Source organism: Pristis pectinata, chromosome 5 (genome assembly GCF_009764475.1).
Source record: "Pristis pectinata isolate sPriPec2 chromosome 5, sPriPec2.1.pri, whole genome shotgun sequence".
Taxonomy (NCBI): domain Eukaryota; kingdom Metazoa; phylum Chordata; class Chondrichthyes; order Rhinopristiformes; family Pristidae; genus Pristis; species Pristis pectinata.
Genome location: NC_067409.1, coordinates 12,194,825 through 12,210,169, shown reverse-complemented (window position 1 = coordinate 12,210,169; position 15,345 = coordinate 12,194,825). Strand labels below are relative to the sequence as shown.

General features: G+C 41.2%; 1 protein-coding gene across 1 annotated transcript; it reads left to right on the top strand.

Moving 5' to 3' along the window:
- The first annotated feature begins 828 nt into the window (after nucleotides 1–828).
- Nucleotides 829–14,165, top strand: LOC127570295 (THAP domain-containing protein 2-like). The gene is made up of 4 exons (XM_052015705.1): nucleotides 829–1,183; nucleotides 3,818–4,010; nucleotides 5,645–6,747; nucleotides 9,998–14,165. Exons 1-3 carry the CDS (start codon nucleotides 1,113–1,115, stop codon nucleotides 6,047–6,049), a joined length of 669 nt encoding a protein of 222 aa, XP_051871665.1. The 5' UTR covers nucleotides 829–1,112; the 3' UTR covers nucleotides 6,050–6,747; nucleotides 9,998–14,165.
- Nucleotides 14,166–15,345: the final 1,180 nt, after the last annotated feature.

Below are 15,345 nucleotides of genomic sequence, written 5' to 3'. Positions count from 1 at the left end.
AGGAAGGGAAGTAATGAAATTAAGAGATTTTGAAGAGAGGTGAAGCACAAGGCTGGTGATGACAAAGGAAAGAGTAAAAATATAAAACCTGAACCAAAAATCTGAGCACACACTTATACCAAAAGTTGAAATTTGGCATGAGTTCAATGATGATTTTATTTTAAAATATATATCAACTAGTCTTTTTGCCAACAAATGAACTTTGAATGCCTAAGTGGTTTTCAGCAAGCACCACTCTTACAGGATTTTCATGTTCTCATAAACTTTTAATCCAAATATCAGTAACCCCTCCCAAAGTGTGGGCTTGCAACTGGCAATTCCAGGGTGGTGACTCAAGAGAGGGTCTACTTTCTGCAAATTTGCAACAGCATTTTTTAAACAAACCAAATCTCAGAATATGTCTCAATCCCAACAGAAGTAAATTTGAATTTCAAATGTTAAAAAGGATATGCATGAACAGGTACCTATGGATGCAAATGCACAATTCCTTTCACAGTACACATGCAGTGCAAAAAATATAGAAAACTAGCCAATGTATTTTGAGTTTATGAACAGGGTTCAGCACTTGAGATAATCAATTTGTAGCGAATCGAAGAATATGGGGTTAATGTGGGCAAGTTGCAACGAGGTAACAGATCAGCCATGATGTTACTGAATGACAGAGCATGCGGGAGAAACCAAATGGTCTTTTTTTTAATGTTGTTCTGCACACATCCATGATCCGGCCTCCTCAGAGAACAGGGTGCAATTTACAATGCATCCTCCCAGCCCTCGTTGTCTACTTACAGCCAAGGTAAAAACGTCACCCTACCTTGAATTGGAATGGCGTTTACCAACTATGAAGGGAGACGTTTCTTCCGACGCCGCGCGTTTTTACGTGAACCTCCCACTTTCCCTCCCCACCCCCATCAACAGCAAGAACTGCTCACCGATCTGCCATCTTAGTAAAGGAGGCCGGGGACGGGGGGGGGGGGTGGGGGGAGGGAAGGAAGAAGAGGGGGGGGCAATAGAAAGGAATCTCGGACGTACTAAAAAACGAATTGCTTTGTAATTGCAAGCATTTTATTTTCGGGGGCGGGAGGGAAGAGAAAAGTTATTTTTTTGGTCTAATAATGCCAACTAGCTGCGCGGCCTATGGGTGCACAGCAGTGTACAGGAAGAACACGAACACCAGCTTCCACAGGTAGGCGAGGGGAGGGGGTCGGGGGTGGGGTGTGGAGGAAGCATTACAGGTGACTGGGGGAGGCGTTAACCGAGGGCCTACGTCCCACAGGACGAGCGGCCGTTCCCATGGCTCCCGCCGTTGCTGTGGCCCAGCAGTTTATTCGCTTTCAACCCTTTATCAAGGGGGAGGGGGGCGGACGGACTAATTTATGTGCGGAAGTTGTGGCTTTATTATGCACGTTAAACATCGGCGCTGCTCCTCCCTCTTGCCCCCCCGTCATCGGCGGTGAGAGACGCCTACCTGCGGCCGGTGTCCCGCCCGCCAGCCGGATGCGGCATTTTATTTTGTATCTCCCAATATGGAGCGGAGGGGAGGGGAGGGAAGGAGAGGGGGGAGACGGAAATCCCGTGCCCTGCGCGTACCCGCTCCGCCGGCGCCGGCAGCCACCGTTTCCGCTGCACGTCGCGGGCGCGCGCCCCTCGACCCCGTTCCTCCCACCCGCGGCGGGAGCGTGCGCGTGCATGCCGCTGGTTGTCAAGGCGACGCTGCTTTGCGCGGAGCGGCAGTTACTACTACAACAACAACCATCACCACAGGCAGGTGAGGTAATGCCAAGGCAGGTGAGGGGTGAGGTAATGCCAAGGCAGGTGAGGTAATGCCAAGGCAGGTGAGGGGTGAGGTAATGCCAAGGCAGAAGAACATTCAGTGTGCGGTAGGGCACCAAACACCGCAGGTCGGAGAGGTCCTGGAGTGATGTTACTGAATGGCGGAGAGGAGAGGGAAGCCAGAGGGTCTTTTCTTGTGCGCACACCAATGGTTTGGTCTGTTCGGAATGCAATTTATAATGCATCCGAATCCCTGAAGTTGGCAAGATAGGTGGATGAGCATGCTGAACTCTTATCTCGCAGAGGCTAAACTCTTAGATGCGTCCTCATATCTTCCTCAGGACCATGATCCCACCACTGAATCTCAGGCCATTGTGACCCCTCCCCCTCCCCACACCCACACCCAAGTTCTAGAGTCTTCCTTAAGTAGAAACATCCAATCGACAGCCATCATGCCAATACCCCTCAGGACTTGTATGTCTCCAATTAATTTACCTCTCGCTCTTCTGAACACCAGTGGGTACAAGTCTAGCCTATCCAATCCTTCCTCAAGATAATATAGGTATTAGTCTGGACTACTTCCTTAAGTGAGGAGACTAATACTGTACACAGTAGGCCCGATATGATTTCACCAATGCCCTATTATAACTGAAGAATGGACCCACTACCTTTTTAATTCCTCTTACAATAAACAATACTGTTCTGTTAGCTCTCCTAATTACTTGCTGTACCTGCTTACCAGCCATTTTTGCAAAGCATGCACCAGGATACCCAGATCCCACTGCATCTCAGAGCTCTGCGGTCTCCCACCATTTAGATAATAAGGTCCTTTTTAATTTTCCTGCTAAAATGGATAATTTCACATTTTCCCCATAATGGGGGTCCGGGCTGATTGTTTGCCTTGGAACAAGGGAAGTTGAAGAGAGATTTCATTGAGATGTATAAAATTAAAAGGGACCAAGATAAATGTGAACAGCAATGATTTACTTCCCTTGTCAGAAAGACTAGTAACTAGAGGGTAAAGATTTAATCGGTAGAGGGGAACACAGAGGAGTTACTGTCATACTGCATGGAGACAGGCCCTTCGGCCAACTCGTTCAAGCTGAACAAGGTGCCTTCCAGAGATGGTCCCATTTGACCAATATCTCTCTAAACCTTTCCTATCCATGTACCTGTCCAAATGTCTTTTACGTGTTCTAATCTGGAACAATATTGATTATTTAAAACAATAAAATATGAATTAACCTACAAAGTAATCTTAGCATGCTGTGGCTGTTTAGTTCCATTATTTGTATATTAATGATAACTGGAATTATAGAAGCAAGCAGCTCCAAGATCAGCCTTTGGGAGATTGTGGCAGCTGTTTGTGAATCCATACAGTTCTAATTCCATCCTTTCCTGCTTCTTTCCAAAATTTTTTTCTCCTTAAATTATTACTCTATTCCCTTTTCAAAGTTACGATTGAATTTACTTCCACCACCTTCATACCAACACCCTGTATTAAAAATTCTCTTATCCCCTCCAGTTCTTTTGCAAATTACTTTGAATCAGTGTCCACTGCTGACTGACCCTCCTGCACTAATGGAAAAGTCATCGAGAGATCCAGCATGAAACAGGCCCTGCGTCTCACTGTGTCTGTGCTGACCATCAACAACCCATTTAGACTAATCCCACATTAATCCCATTTTTTATCCTTCCCATATACCTAATAACTCCCCAAAGTTTCTAGCACTCACCTAAACACTAGGGACAATTTATAATGGCCAATTAACTTAACAACCCGCATGTCTTTGGGATGTGGGAGGAAACTGGAGCACATGGATGAAAGCCACGCAATCACAGGGAAAACATGCAAACTTCTCTGAGACAGCACCTGAGGTGAGGAGTGAACAGGGGTCTCTGGGGCTGTGAGGCAGTGGCTCTACTAGCTGTGCCACAATGTTATGGCTGTTTATTTTTCTCCCTTTCAATACTTTTAAGAAATTGTACCTTTTGAATCTGTCTAGAAATTTACATCTACAGTCCCCTGTTTTCTTTTGTTGTAAAGGTTTCCCTCTAACCCCAGGAGACGGATGGAATGGATACAACTTGTTCGGCGGGAAAACTTCAAGCCAAGCAAACACACTTTTCTTTGTTCCAAACATTTTGAGCAAACCTGTTTTGACCGGACAGGACAGACCAGACGCCTGCGAGAAGATGCCGTCCCTACAATATTTGACTTCCCTCCACATGTTCAAAAAGTAAGAGAGGGATTGCAGAGTGTTCTGATATCAAAATGGTACCAAACAACATTGGGATATGATCTCACTTTGTGTGTGTGCTAAATGTACAACTTTGTAACTTGTGTTGAACTTCACACTTCTTTGGAACAAACGGGGCTGTAGGGAGGTAATTTTAATTGAAAAGTCAATAACCTGGGAATATGGATTTAAGTTAATTGGTATAAGGGTCAAGGGGGGGAAAAACCGCTCAAAGGGTAGTAAGGGTTGGGAACTCACCACCAAAAAGGGTGTTGGAGGGGCTCCTACTCAATTTAATAAAAAGCCTGAATATGTAGGTGAGAATTTGTAATTTACAAATCAGTGGATTGAGAGCTGAGAAGTGGGAGTAACCTCATTAGTTTTTTTTAAAGCAAACATGGCCTTGTATTCCATTAATTTCTATGATCCACTTCAGATTTGGTTCACTGGAACTGCATTTCAGGCTCAGGACACAAGGACATAACAAACAGAAGAGGAATACTCAGCCCCTCTACCATTCAGTAAGATCATGGCTGACCTTTTAACCTCAGTGTCACTTTTCTGCATTAATCCCATATCCCTTGATTCCCTTAGTATCAAAATCTATTAATCTCTGTCCTGAGAATACTCAGCAATTGAGTCTCAACAGTCCTTTTGCATATGAAAATCCAAGGATCTGCTACCCTCATTTCTTCTCATTTGAGAACCCAGCCAGGGGAATTATCAACTCCACATCTACCCTGTCAAACTGCAAAAGAAAGTTGTGTTTAGTGAGATCAATGACAAACTTCTTCCCAATAAGCTTTTAAAATTGAAATAATCATCCTTTTTATTGTTATTGGAGGCTAAGTGCTCAGTTCTCTAAAATGTTTCATTTTACAGAAGTAATGTTTTCCTTGTGTCTTGTTAGCAAAATTGATCCTTTTTGTAAATGGAACCAAGTACAGGATGTAGAAGGTACCGTGAAAATGCCAAAAGAGAGGAAGCAAGAGGTTATTAGAGGCTACAAGAACAGGGAATTAATAGGGAGTAATTGGAACACCAAGATAAATTTTAATTGGATAGCTTGAACAATTGTTCAATATTTTCAGCGTCACTCTGATTATCATTACAGAAGGTGTGCTTTCTCCTCTCTCCTCCTGCACTTCCATCACTCTCTGACTTCTCATCATATTCCCTCTCCTCCATTGCAGCGTCCTCTGTCTCCTCCGCTTCCCTACACTCCTGTCCCTTTCTCCATCCATTTCCTCTGTCGCTCCACTCCCTACCCCACTCCAAGATCTCTGCACTCACCTGCCTGTCACAAGTAGGATTAGAAAATGAAAAAGTTCAGATGCTGGAAATCTGAAATATAATCAGAAAATACTGAGAAACATCAGCGGATCAGGCAGCATCTGTGGAAAGAGGGAATTAACATTTCAGATTAAAGATCAGAACACCAAATGTTAGTATTAAGTTGCAGAAGGGCTAGGAAAGAAATGAATAGGACAAAGGGAATATCTCCAATGGAGTGAGGGCAGGGTTGTCTACATGGAATAAGGATGGATTGGGTTTGATTTTGGTTAACAACCATGACTTAATAGTATGTTGACATTTGTATAACACTGTCGGTAATTTTTGATTTTGTTTTGCAGAAGTTAGCAGGCAGAAAATCCCCCCTGACTTCTATGGGCATCAGTAACCAGCAAACCCCACCCAAGTCCTTCACTAGCGCTGGCAGTAACACTAGCATTAGCACTAGCACAAGTAGTAGTACCAGCACCCAAACTAGCAGCATCAAGGAAGTGTTCCAAGAGCACAGTTACTGTTTGGCAAATCCTGTTGTAGCCAAGAGGAAGATATTCCAGTTGCAAGATGAAGTGGATTACCTCAGACAGCAAATAAAGATCAGCAGGCAGCGGGAACGTCGTGTGGTCAAGAAGTGGAGAGGGATCAGCAACCTTCTCGTGGAGCTGAGAGAGAAAAACCTTTTGCCTAGTGACAAGGAACCAGAACTTATTGAGGCTGCCTTAAGTGACAAATCTCTTAAAAACCTATGAGCTCACAGAAATTCACCGGTATAAATGATACTGTGACCCAGAAAAGGCAGTTCGTTTCACTGTTCTGTCCACTTCCTTTGACCCTGAAGCACAGGAACAAAATACTTTTCAGCAACCTTTCACTCACCAAACTGCAATGCCTGGATGCTTTTGTTTATTCATTGTTCATCAACAATCATTCATGAGTGATGCACGTTGAATTCATTGACTTAAAATGTAACGAACAGTGTTGCATGGCACCAGTGTTTGCGTTGGCAATAAATGTCTGCTCAGATACGTAGTCAGACAGGTGCTTTATCCTGGTTTGTCAGAAGATATTGGACAGTTAACACAAGCCATGTTATGACATTTTTATTCAGTGAGCCCTGACAAATTACCAGCCTGAAATGTGCCTTGACACCAGCCTCATAACCCTTCTAAACCACAGTGATGTATTTGATTTCCATACCCATTGTCCTGTCTGGAATTGCCAGTTAGTGCTCAAGAAGCTTTGTGCTACAGACATGTGCACACTACAAACAGGATTGAGACTTCACCTGACACATTTGATGCAGGACTCCTGCAGACAGCAGTAAAAGAAGATGTTTATTCTACTAACTGAAGAGAATATTGTCGCTAATTGGTGCTACACCTGCTATTGTTTGAGCAACAAGAGGATTCCACAGCAGATGCAGCATTTTACTGTGCCATCTGTGGTGGTAGGTCTTTGGCAGCTGATTAATTGCCTCTTTTTAAATATTATTTTAAAAGTGACAAAATGTATTTTGATTTGCAGGGAATCTATTAGGAGCACACCAAACTCTTGTGCCAAATCAGAGTTCAAACAAGGCTCTGTGCTTTAGTAAATTGGAGAATCAAAGCCTAACATCAGATAATATAAAGATCTTGATTTCATCTGTTGTTAACTCTTTTGTGTGAGACTGAAGGGCCTCACACCTGATGAAGCATTACCGTTCATTGACGTAAAAGAGGTCAAAGTGTTCTAATAACAGATTAATATTATAGTTTCAGTGAATGTCTAAGAGACACTGCTGGCTAATACAATGAGACTTGGTGGCTTGCCCTTTCCCAAAGTAGTCCTTCAAAATTATATCTTGATAGCTTTCCACAACATACAAAGCCTGCTCCAAATTTCTATTTGTCCCTGTACCTCCCACTAAGTTTTCCTTAATCTATATCACAACCCAAATCTCACTTTTTTTTATGTGAAATTGCTCCAGCCATTTTATTGTCAGTATATTCTGCTGTTGCTATTTACACACCCTCTCAATCATAGAGTCATACAGTACGGAAACAGGCCAACTGGTCCATGCCGACCAAGATTCCCATCTAATCTAGTCCCATTTGCCCACGTTTGGCCCATATCCCTCTAAAGCTTTCCCATCCATGTACCCATCAAAGTGCCTTTTAAATGTTGTTAATGTTCTTTCCTCAATCACTTCCTCTGGCAGCTCATTCCATCTACTAACCGCCCTCTGGGTGAAAAAGTTGCCCCTTGGGTTCCTATTAATTATCTCCCCTCTCACTCTAAACCTATGTCCTCAAGCTGTTGATTCCCCAACCTGGGAAAAAGACTTCACCCTATGTATGCCCCCTCATGATTTTATACACCTTTATAAGATCACCCCTCATTCTCCAATGCTCCAATGAATAAAGTCCCAACCTGCTCCGCCTCTTTCCATAAACTCAGTCCCTCACATCCTGGCAACATCCTCGTAAATCTCCTCTGCACTCTTTCCAGCTTAATGGCATCTTCCTATAAGCAGGGTGACCAAAACTGAACACAATATTTCAAATGTGGCCTCACCAATGGCTTGTAGAACTACAATGTAACGTCCCAACTCCTATACTCAATGCCCTGACTGAAGGCCAGCATGCGAAAAGCCTTCTTCACCACCCTGTCAACCCATGACACCACTTTCAGGGAATCCATCCTGCCTTTTTTCACTTGCCTTTTCCCTTGCACTATCTTTCCTCTTGTCATTTAATCTCTCATTGCCTTCCACATTTTGTTCTGAGTTCCTTGCCCCCGACCCCACCACCTCCCCTTCCACCCACCTTTCTCTGCATCTTCATATCTCCAGTTCCAATGAAAGGCCAACAACCTGAAACTTTAGACTCACCGGGCTGGCTTGAAACTTTATTATATTACTGTGTTACATCTTTTTTTAAAGTGAACTAAAAGTGTGTTGGAGTATTAATTGGAATGAAATGCAATAGCCTGCAAAATCTGCTGATCCAATACCACCATGGTCCCAAGAGTGTCAGATTAATGGACTTTTATTTTAGGGCTGCCGTCTCTGTTGTTGACTGTTAATTTCTTCTATTTTGAGGCTTCTGATGAAGGTAAGGATAAGATTTCTTTATTAGTCACATGTACATCGAAACAGACAGTGAAATGCATCTTTTGTGAAGTGTTCTGGGGGCAGCCCGCAAGTGTCGCCACGCTTCCGGCGCCAACATAGCATGCCCACAACTTCCTAACCTGTACATCTTTGGAATGTGGGAGGAAACCGGAGCACCCGGAGGAAACCCACACAGATACAAGGAGAACGTACAAACTCCTTACAGATAGCAGTCAGAAATGGAGAGAGGAATCTTTGAATAAAAGTATTTGTACTAGATTCTCCCTCTCCTTCAAACTATTATATTTTTGGTTGTGCTTGAAGAAATAACTTTCCTCATTCTTTCCTTCCTTCTTGAATCATTTTATAGCTATTCTTTGTGTTGTCTGCATGAGGTGGAGGTGTGGGTAATATGTCAGAACAGAAGAACATGAATGAATTTATGGAAATAATAGACTGGAAGTGTCAGGCTTCAGAAAGAATTGAGGACTACTTAGCATTTACTAGTGATAAATATGGAACATTTAACTGCATCTGAGTTATTTAAAATTTTGAATGTGAAATAAAGACCTCAATTCCCTCCCCCAATGGGGCAACAGAGGAGTAAGGGGTGGAGGTTTAAAATGAAGCATCTCAGAACAAACCACCAAGTTGATCCATATTTCTTGTTTGAGCCAAGTAAATCCAAGCTGATGTTTCGTTATCACACTGAGTTCAGTCTTTATCTGTGCAATCAGATCCCATGTGTTAAGCCCTGATCACTTCCTCCTGAATTCTGGCTACAGCTTCCTGCTGCTTGCTTTCCTGGCCAGCAGCTGGCCAGCCTATTAATCAGGCGGGCTGCCAGGGAGAGAGATGTGGGCGTCATTGGCTATGTCAGCACAAACCTCTAATCCCTGAACTGCTGGTTTGCAAGGCTATTTCACTTAAAAATCAACTGTACTGCAATAGCCCTGGTGTAGTATGTAGGATGGTAGAATTCCTCCCTTGAACAACATTCGTGACCCAGTTTTTTTTGTTTACATGACCACCAGATAGTTATTTAGTCACTATTAATGACACTTCCAAATCCAGATTTACCGGAATTTGAATTTTTTGTCTTGGGATTCAAACATGTCCCCAGTTCAACAGTCCATGTTCTGGATACTAGTCCAGAAATTCAACCACTTATGATCTTGAATCCATAATGTGCTGATAGTGTTAATATCAATGAGTCCTCCATGCCCTGAGGATTTTAGACACACCATTCACTTCCAAACATCCATCATTTAAACATTGGGCCCCATTACTTATCTGATCAGATATCTATTAGCAAGGCAGCATAAATGTTATATTCAATCTGGAAGCATAAGAAAATGTTTTTCTCTCATGGTTATTATTGAATCCATCACCAGTAATGGTTGTTGGGATCAAATGTGTCACCTTTAGATAAATATTTTAAGATGAAAAGAAAGTGGGATGAAAGGGAAAATTAGCTTGAAAATGTCCATTGCAGACTTAATGGATTAAATTGCGGCACCTATCACTTTTAACTGTTATTTTGTTCTCGGTGGGAGGTATATCTTTTAACAGTGGACTTACACTTTCTCTCTTTCATTTTTAGGGCATTATTCAGAACCCCATGAAATTCCAGAAGAGAATGGGACTGTTGCAGCTTACTCCCACTCTCAGCCACGTTAGTGTCTTCCATTGAGTCTGCTGATTGCCCCATGGTTTAATGCAGTTGTTATAAATGTGAAATGTGCTGAGTAGGAAAAGAGTCATTGAAAGCTGACACCTGTGTTTTGACCAATTGGAGAAGGAAAAGTATTCAGTGCCATAGCACTGTGTCCCACCAGGGACTGATTTGATCCCTTCAGGATTCACTTGCAGACACTTACAAAACAAATTATGTAAAAATAATAGCATGGTTATGTAGCACATTGGTAAAACTACATTTTCGAGACAGAATTTTTGATGTCAGTCACAAGAGGAGGACGTTGGTTGACTTTCAGGTGCTTTCCTGTACCAAGAAGATGAAACCCTTCATAGGACATTATGCAATGACATCTTGTCAGTAATTTTATCGAAAGATAGGATCAGCTGAACTGCCTACAAAATGATCAGATAATCACATGAGGAATTCATGTAACCAGGGACAAATTTCCACCACAATCCATTATTAAAGAGAGGATAGAATTTACACAATGCCACAGCAGCCCTGAAGATTACAGGTGCCAGGGACATGGGACTGGAATAAGCCCTTTTAGTCTCCCTTGATCCTATTCTATCATTTAATTAGTTTGCATCTGATCTGCACCTCAATGCCACCCACAACCTTGGATCACCCTTGCCTAACGAAAATCTACCAACCATGGTGGGTTTTTTTTGATGTTACCAATTGACACCCCCCCCCCCCCAAAGCTGCTTAGAGTTTATAGGATTGCCCATAGACCAGTGTGATATATGTGACAATTTGTGTTGAATTGGATTAAGAGCAAAAAATCACTTGGAATTAAGAGAACTGTTTAACCATTAGTAAAGAAATAATGATAAACTAACTTGGCACAGATGAAGCCCAGAGGCTTCTTGGATCTGCATGCACTAACTGATCATATTTGGGAGAACAGGACATTTAGAAAGAACGAAAGAAATGACATTGAAAACTTGGGTTGTTCGCCCTGATCATTTCAATCCAAAGGATTTTCTTAAGTGTAGTAAAACAATGTGATAAACATGTATATATCCTTATTATAACTTTAGTTTATGTTGATGAATCAAACAGAGAATATTAGATCTAACAGTAATGGGCCAAAGGGCCTGTTTCCATGCTGCACAGCTATATCACTCAAATAGATTTGAACAGATAGAAACAGAAATAAGTACAATACTAAAAGCAATAAAATGAAGTAAGTGAAAGAAATGAGAATTGATATTTAAATACAAATGAGAAATGAAAATACCTGGAGAAAAGATGAAATTTTATTCTTGAGTTTATACAATCAGGCTGATACTGCAAAATTTGTAGGATTAAAATCATCGTGTTCTGGAGAAATCAGGAAAACATATGACAATGTGGATTAATGCATGATCAATAATTTTTTAAGGTTTCACAGTGACAATGACATTTTTAAAAATGCCACAAAAATTGTACTAATGTTCCCAAGAATTTTCCAGATTATGGGATTACAGGTTGAAACTCGAATCCAGCATCCTGTGGTCTGGTGACTCCCATGGTCTGGCATGTTTTGAATCTGTAATACAGATCTGTACTAATTAATTCTAGCTAAAAATCTAACTAAAACCTAAAATCTAGTATTAATCTGTGGCTACTTTGGTAATCTCAGCCAACAGCATTTGCGATTTATGGAAACTTTGGGTTATGGACAGTTCTTGGAATCCTCCAATTTCAATTTCCCGCAACCTTCCCACCGTTCAGGTCCTTCCTAGCTTATGAATGCCCGACTTATGTGCATACAATTGAGCATTTGGGAGACCGGTGGGATGGATGGGGATGGATTTGCCGGCTGCTGCAGGGCTGCAGGCATCGTCTGCCACCTGGTAACCTCAGTTCGTGGCCGCATTTCCAACTTGCGAACTGTTTGGGTTACAAACAGTTCACAGGAACAGAACCCTGCTGTAACCTGGGGGGGTGAGGTCTACTTAAAAAGAACAGTTCTCCTGCTTAGAGCAAGATGATCAGGGGGCAATTTCTGGTCAGGTCCCAAGGGTGTCAGACGATAATGTTTCAACCTGTATTTGCTTTCTGGTATGTTATGTTATAAGTGTGACTCATTAATGAGGACAATCTATGTTACTTGCAATTTCATGGCCATGAATGCTGTTTGCTGCAGGTAAAAATAGAATTCATACTAATTCAACACAGCTTGCCCAATGTGATTTACAAAATGACACTTTATGGATGTAAAGGTTGTAACATTGAATGTATTTTGAAAGGAGTTTCAATTGAACTTTCAACTGCTATTTGCACACTCAGAACAAATGCATGTAAGTTTAAGTTTCAAGTCAACCTTTCAATTTTCCTCTTCTCAACTCCAGCTAATTCTGTACCTCTTTCACCACATTCAAAAAAAGTAGATTTAAAAAGTAACTTGAAGATTCATAACCTTCAGGGCCATGGGGCAAGAGCTGGGAAGCCGGTTTTAACCGAGAGTCCAATTTTGGTTGCCATGGTCACAGCAGGCAATGGTTTCCTTGGGTACCGTAAATTTCCATGATTTTCCCCTGCTATTGGTAGAAGAGACCACAGCCATTGGACAAAAAGCCTCTGAAAATCCCATCCTAATCTACAACTCTCCATTCTCATCTTTTTAAAAAAAATTAACTTCCATAGAATTCATTTCTTTCACAATGTTTTGGTCACCTACCTCTCTTATTTCAAATTTGGTGTTTATTTTTCATGTGGCAATCTGTAAAGCACCTTGTGACTATTCTTCTATATTACACTCACTTTATAAATAGAGGTAGAAATTGTTAATAAATAAGGGCAACTTAACATCAGTAATACTTTCAACGCACTATACTTAACAAGTATATCAAGATGCATAGAGTTTGATAAATGGAGTGCAACAAATTACAGAAAAGCATTTGCAGTAGTAAGCATGTGGGAGTGGATTTCAAGCACATAATTCATTAACCACTGTTTGGGACTCATTTTCTGATTTCTTTCAGTCTATGCATCTGTTGATACAAAAAAATAGGCTGGTAATCTACTCCCAGACTACCATAACAATGGCTGCCAGCAAATGACAGGATATGGATCCTTGTTATTCTCTGTGTTACACAAGGAAACAACAATTACGTGTAATAACTAACTGAATCTTTCCATCTAAGCTGTAGTTCCATGCACTGATGAATATTACTACCGCAAAGATTTGAATAGTATAGCACAGGAAGCACTGTTTGACCCACTGAGTCTGCAACAATTTTTTCATCATGCCCCTGCAATTTTTTATCCCTTCAAGTATTTGTTCAAATAACTTCTAAAATAATAGTGGTTTGTCTCCACCGATTTGTCAAGCAATACCTTCTATATGATAACCACTCATTATATAAGAGAATTTTCCTTTTGTCTCCTAATTATTTTGCCAATCAACTTAAACCTGTGCCCTCTAATTATAGACTCTTCAGTCTCTAGAATCAATTTATTGCTCTAATCTCAATATAAGATGTTTAATATCTCTGTCAAACTTCTTCCAGCCTTCTCTGTCCTAAAGAAACTAATCCGTTATCCCAGGTACCATTAACATGTGGATTGTAACCATCAGTTTTGGGAAAGTACTTTTTTTTGTTTTACACTTTTTCATGTTTGCCCATTTTTCCTTGTTAAACAATGTTTGCAGTTGACCAGAGTAGGAAGGGTGTGGATGTACTCTGATAGAGAGTGTTGTTGCATTGTGTGCTGCTATTCCACAAATCAATTCAAGGGGAGGAGCCCCGGCATGGCATAGATCAAACACTGCACTTCATAAGTGTGAATGCTTCAATACAACAGACAAATACAATAACTGGTGAATAAGACTTGAGAACTTGTTGCTATTAAATGTGATGATTGTGGGTGTTTAATTTATTTACAGTAGTAGTAACCAGTTCAAGGTGCCAGTACTTCAGATGTACATTAAAGGAGGCTGAAGAGTAGCACCTTTATAATCTTGGGTAAAATGATTTGGAGTTGCAGATACATTACAGATCCAGGCATAGGACTTTACTAGAATTCTATTTTATTCAATATTGGTGTTCAGAACACTGTGCATTGTGACAAATTCAATAAAGAATAATTTTCCAAAAAAAATACAAGCTCATGTTCCTTCAGATTTTTAAGTCTCCATGCCAGTACTTGTGAATATACTTTGGCTCAATTCTGTGATTACAAAATTCATTCCTGAGCCAAAAAAAATTAAGTGTTCGCTTCCCAAACACAACTGCATGAGGACGATAAAAAGGTACTGAATAAGTCAGCCAGGAAACTCTTCCCACGCCTAAAGCAGACCAGCCTAAAAGATGTTTGTTTTTATTTCTACCAACAGCTATGTCGCAAGTAAAATCTGCTTTGACTTGCTTGTAGCATGATGGCATTCACCTAACCAGCCCGTATGGAGACAAATTGCAGTATTACAGTTTTACAAAGTTTGATAATAAATTGTACCCATTCATGCAGTTATCCTGTTGAGGACTTTTTTATGATTTTTTTGAAATGTGGGTGTCACTGCTAGGGCTGTCATTTGTTAGCCATTCATTTGTTAACCAAGCCCCTCAGAAGATGGTAAGAGCAATTGTCTTGGGCCTCTGCAGTCCTGTTGGTGAAGATCCACAATATTTTTGGCCAGTGGGTTTCAGAAGTTAGAGCCAACTACAATGAAAGAACAGTGATACATTTCCAAACCAGGCTGTTGTGTGAAGTGGAGGAAAACTTGCAGAAGTTGGCATTCTCCTGTGCATGCTGCCCTTGAGTAGACACACAAGAGATTAATTTTACATAAATAATGTTGGATTTGTGTTGGTAATTGGAATACACTTAAGAACCCTACTGAAATAATTTATGTCCTGGTACTGCTAGTGGTGAACACAAGAGAACACCACCATCTCATGGGTAACCCCTCTCAGCGAGTTATAAACACTTTCATATCAGAACATGAAATAGGAGCAGGAGTAGGCCATCTGGCCCATCGAGCCTGCTTTGCCATTCAATAAGTTCATGGCTGATCTGGCTGTGGACTCAGCTATCTAACTGTGTCTTAAATATATTTAATGAGGTAGCCTCTACTGCTTCCCTGGGCAGAGAATTCCACAGACTCACTACCCTCTGGGAAAAGCAGTTACCCCTCATCTCCATCCTAAACCTACTCCTCCAAATCTTGAGGCTATGTACCCTAGTTCTAGTCTCACTTACCACTGGAAACAACTTTCCTGCCTCTATCTTGTCTATCCTCTTCTTAATTTTATATATTTCTA

Coding starts and splice junctions, on each gene's coding strand:
- LOC127570295 (XM_052015705.1), top strand. CDS start 1,113: ATGCCAACTAGCTGCGCGGCCTATGGGTGCACAGCAGTGTACAGGAAG. Junction 1,184..3,817: donor ACGAACACCAGCTTCCACAG/GTAGGCGAGGGG, acceptor TTTGTTGTAAAG/GTTTCCCTCTAACCCCAGGA. Junction 4,011..5,644: donor TCCCTCCACATGTTCAAAAA/GTAAGAGAGGGA, acceptor TTTGTTTTGCAG/AAGTTAGCAGGCAGAAAATC.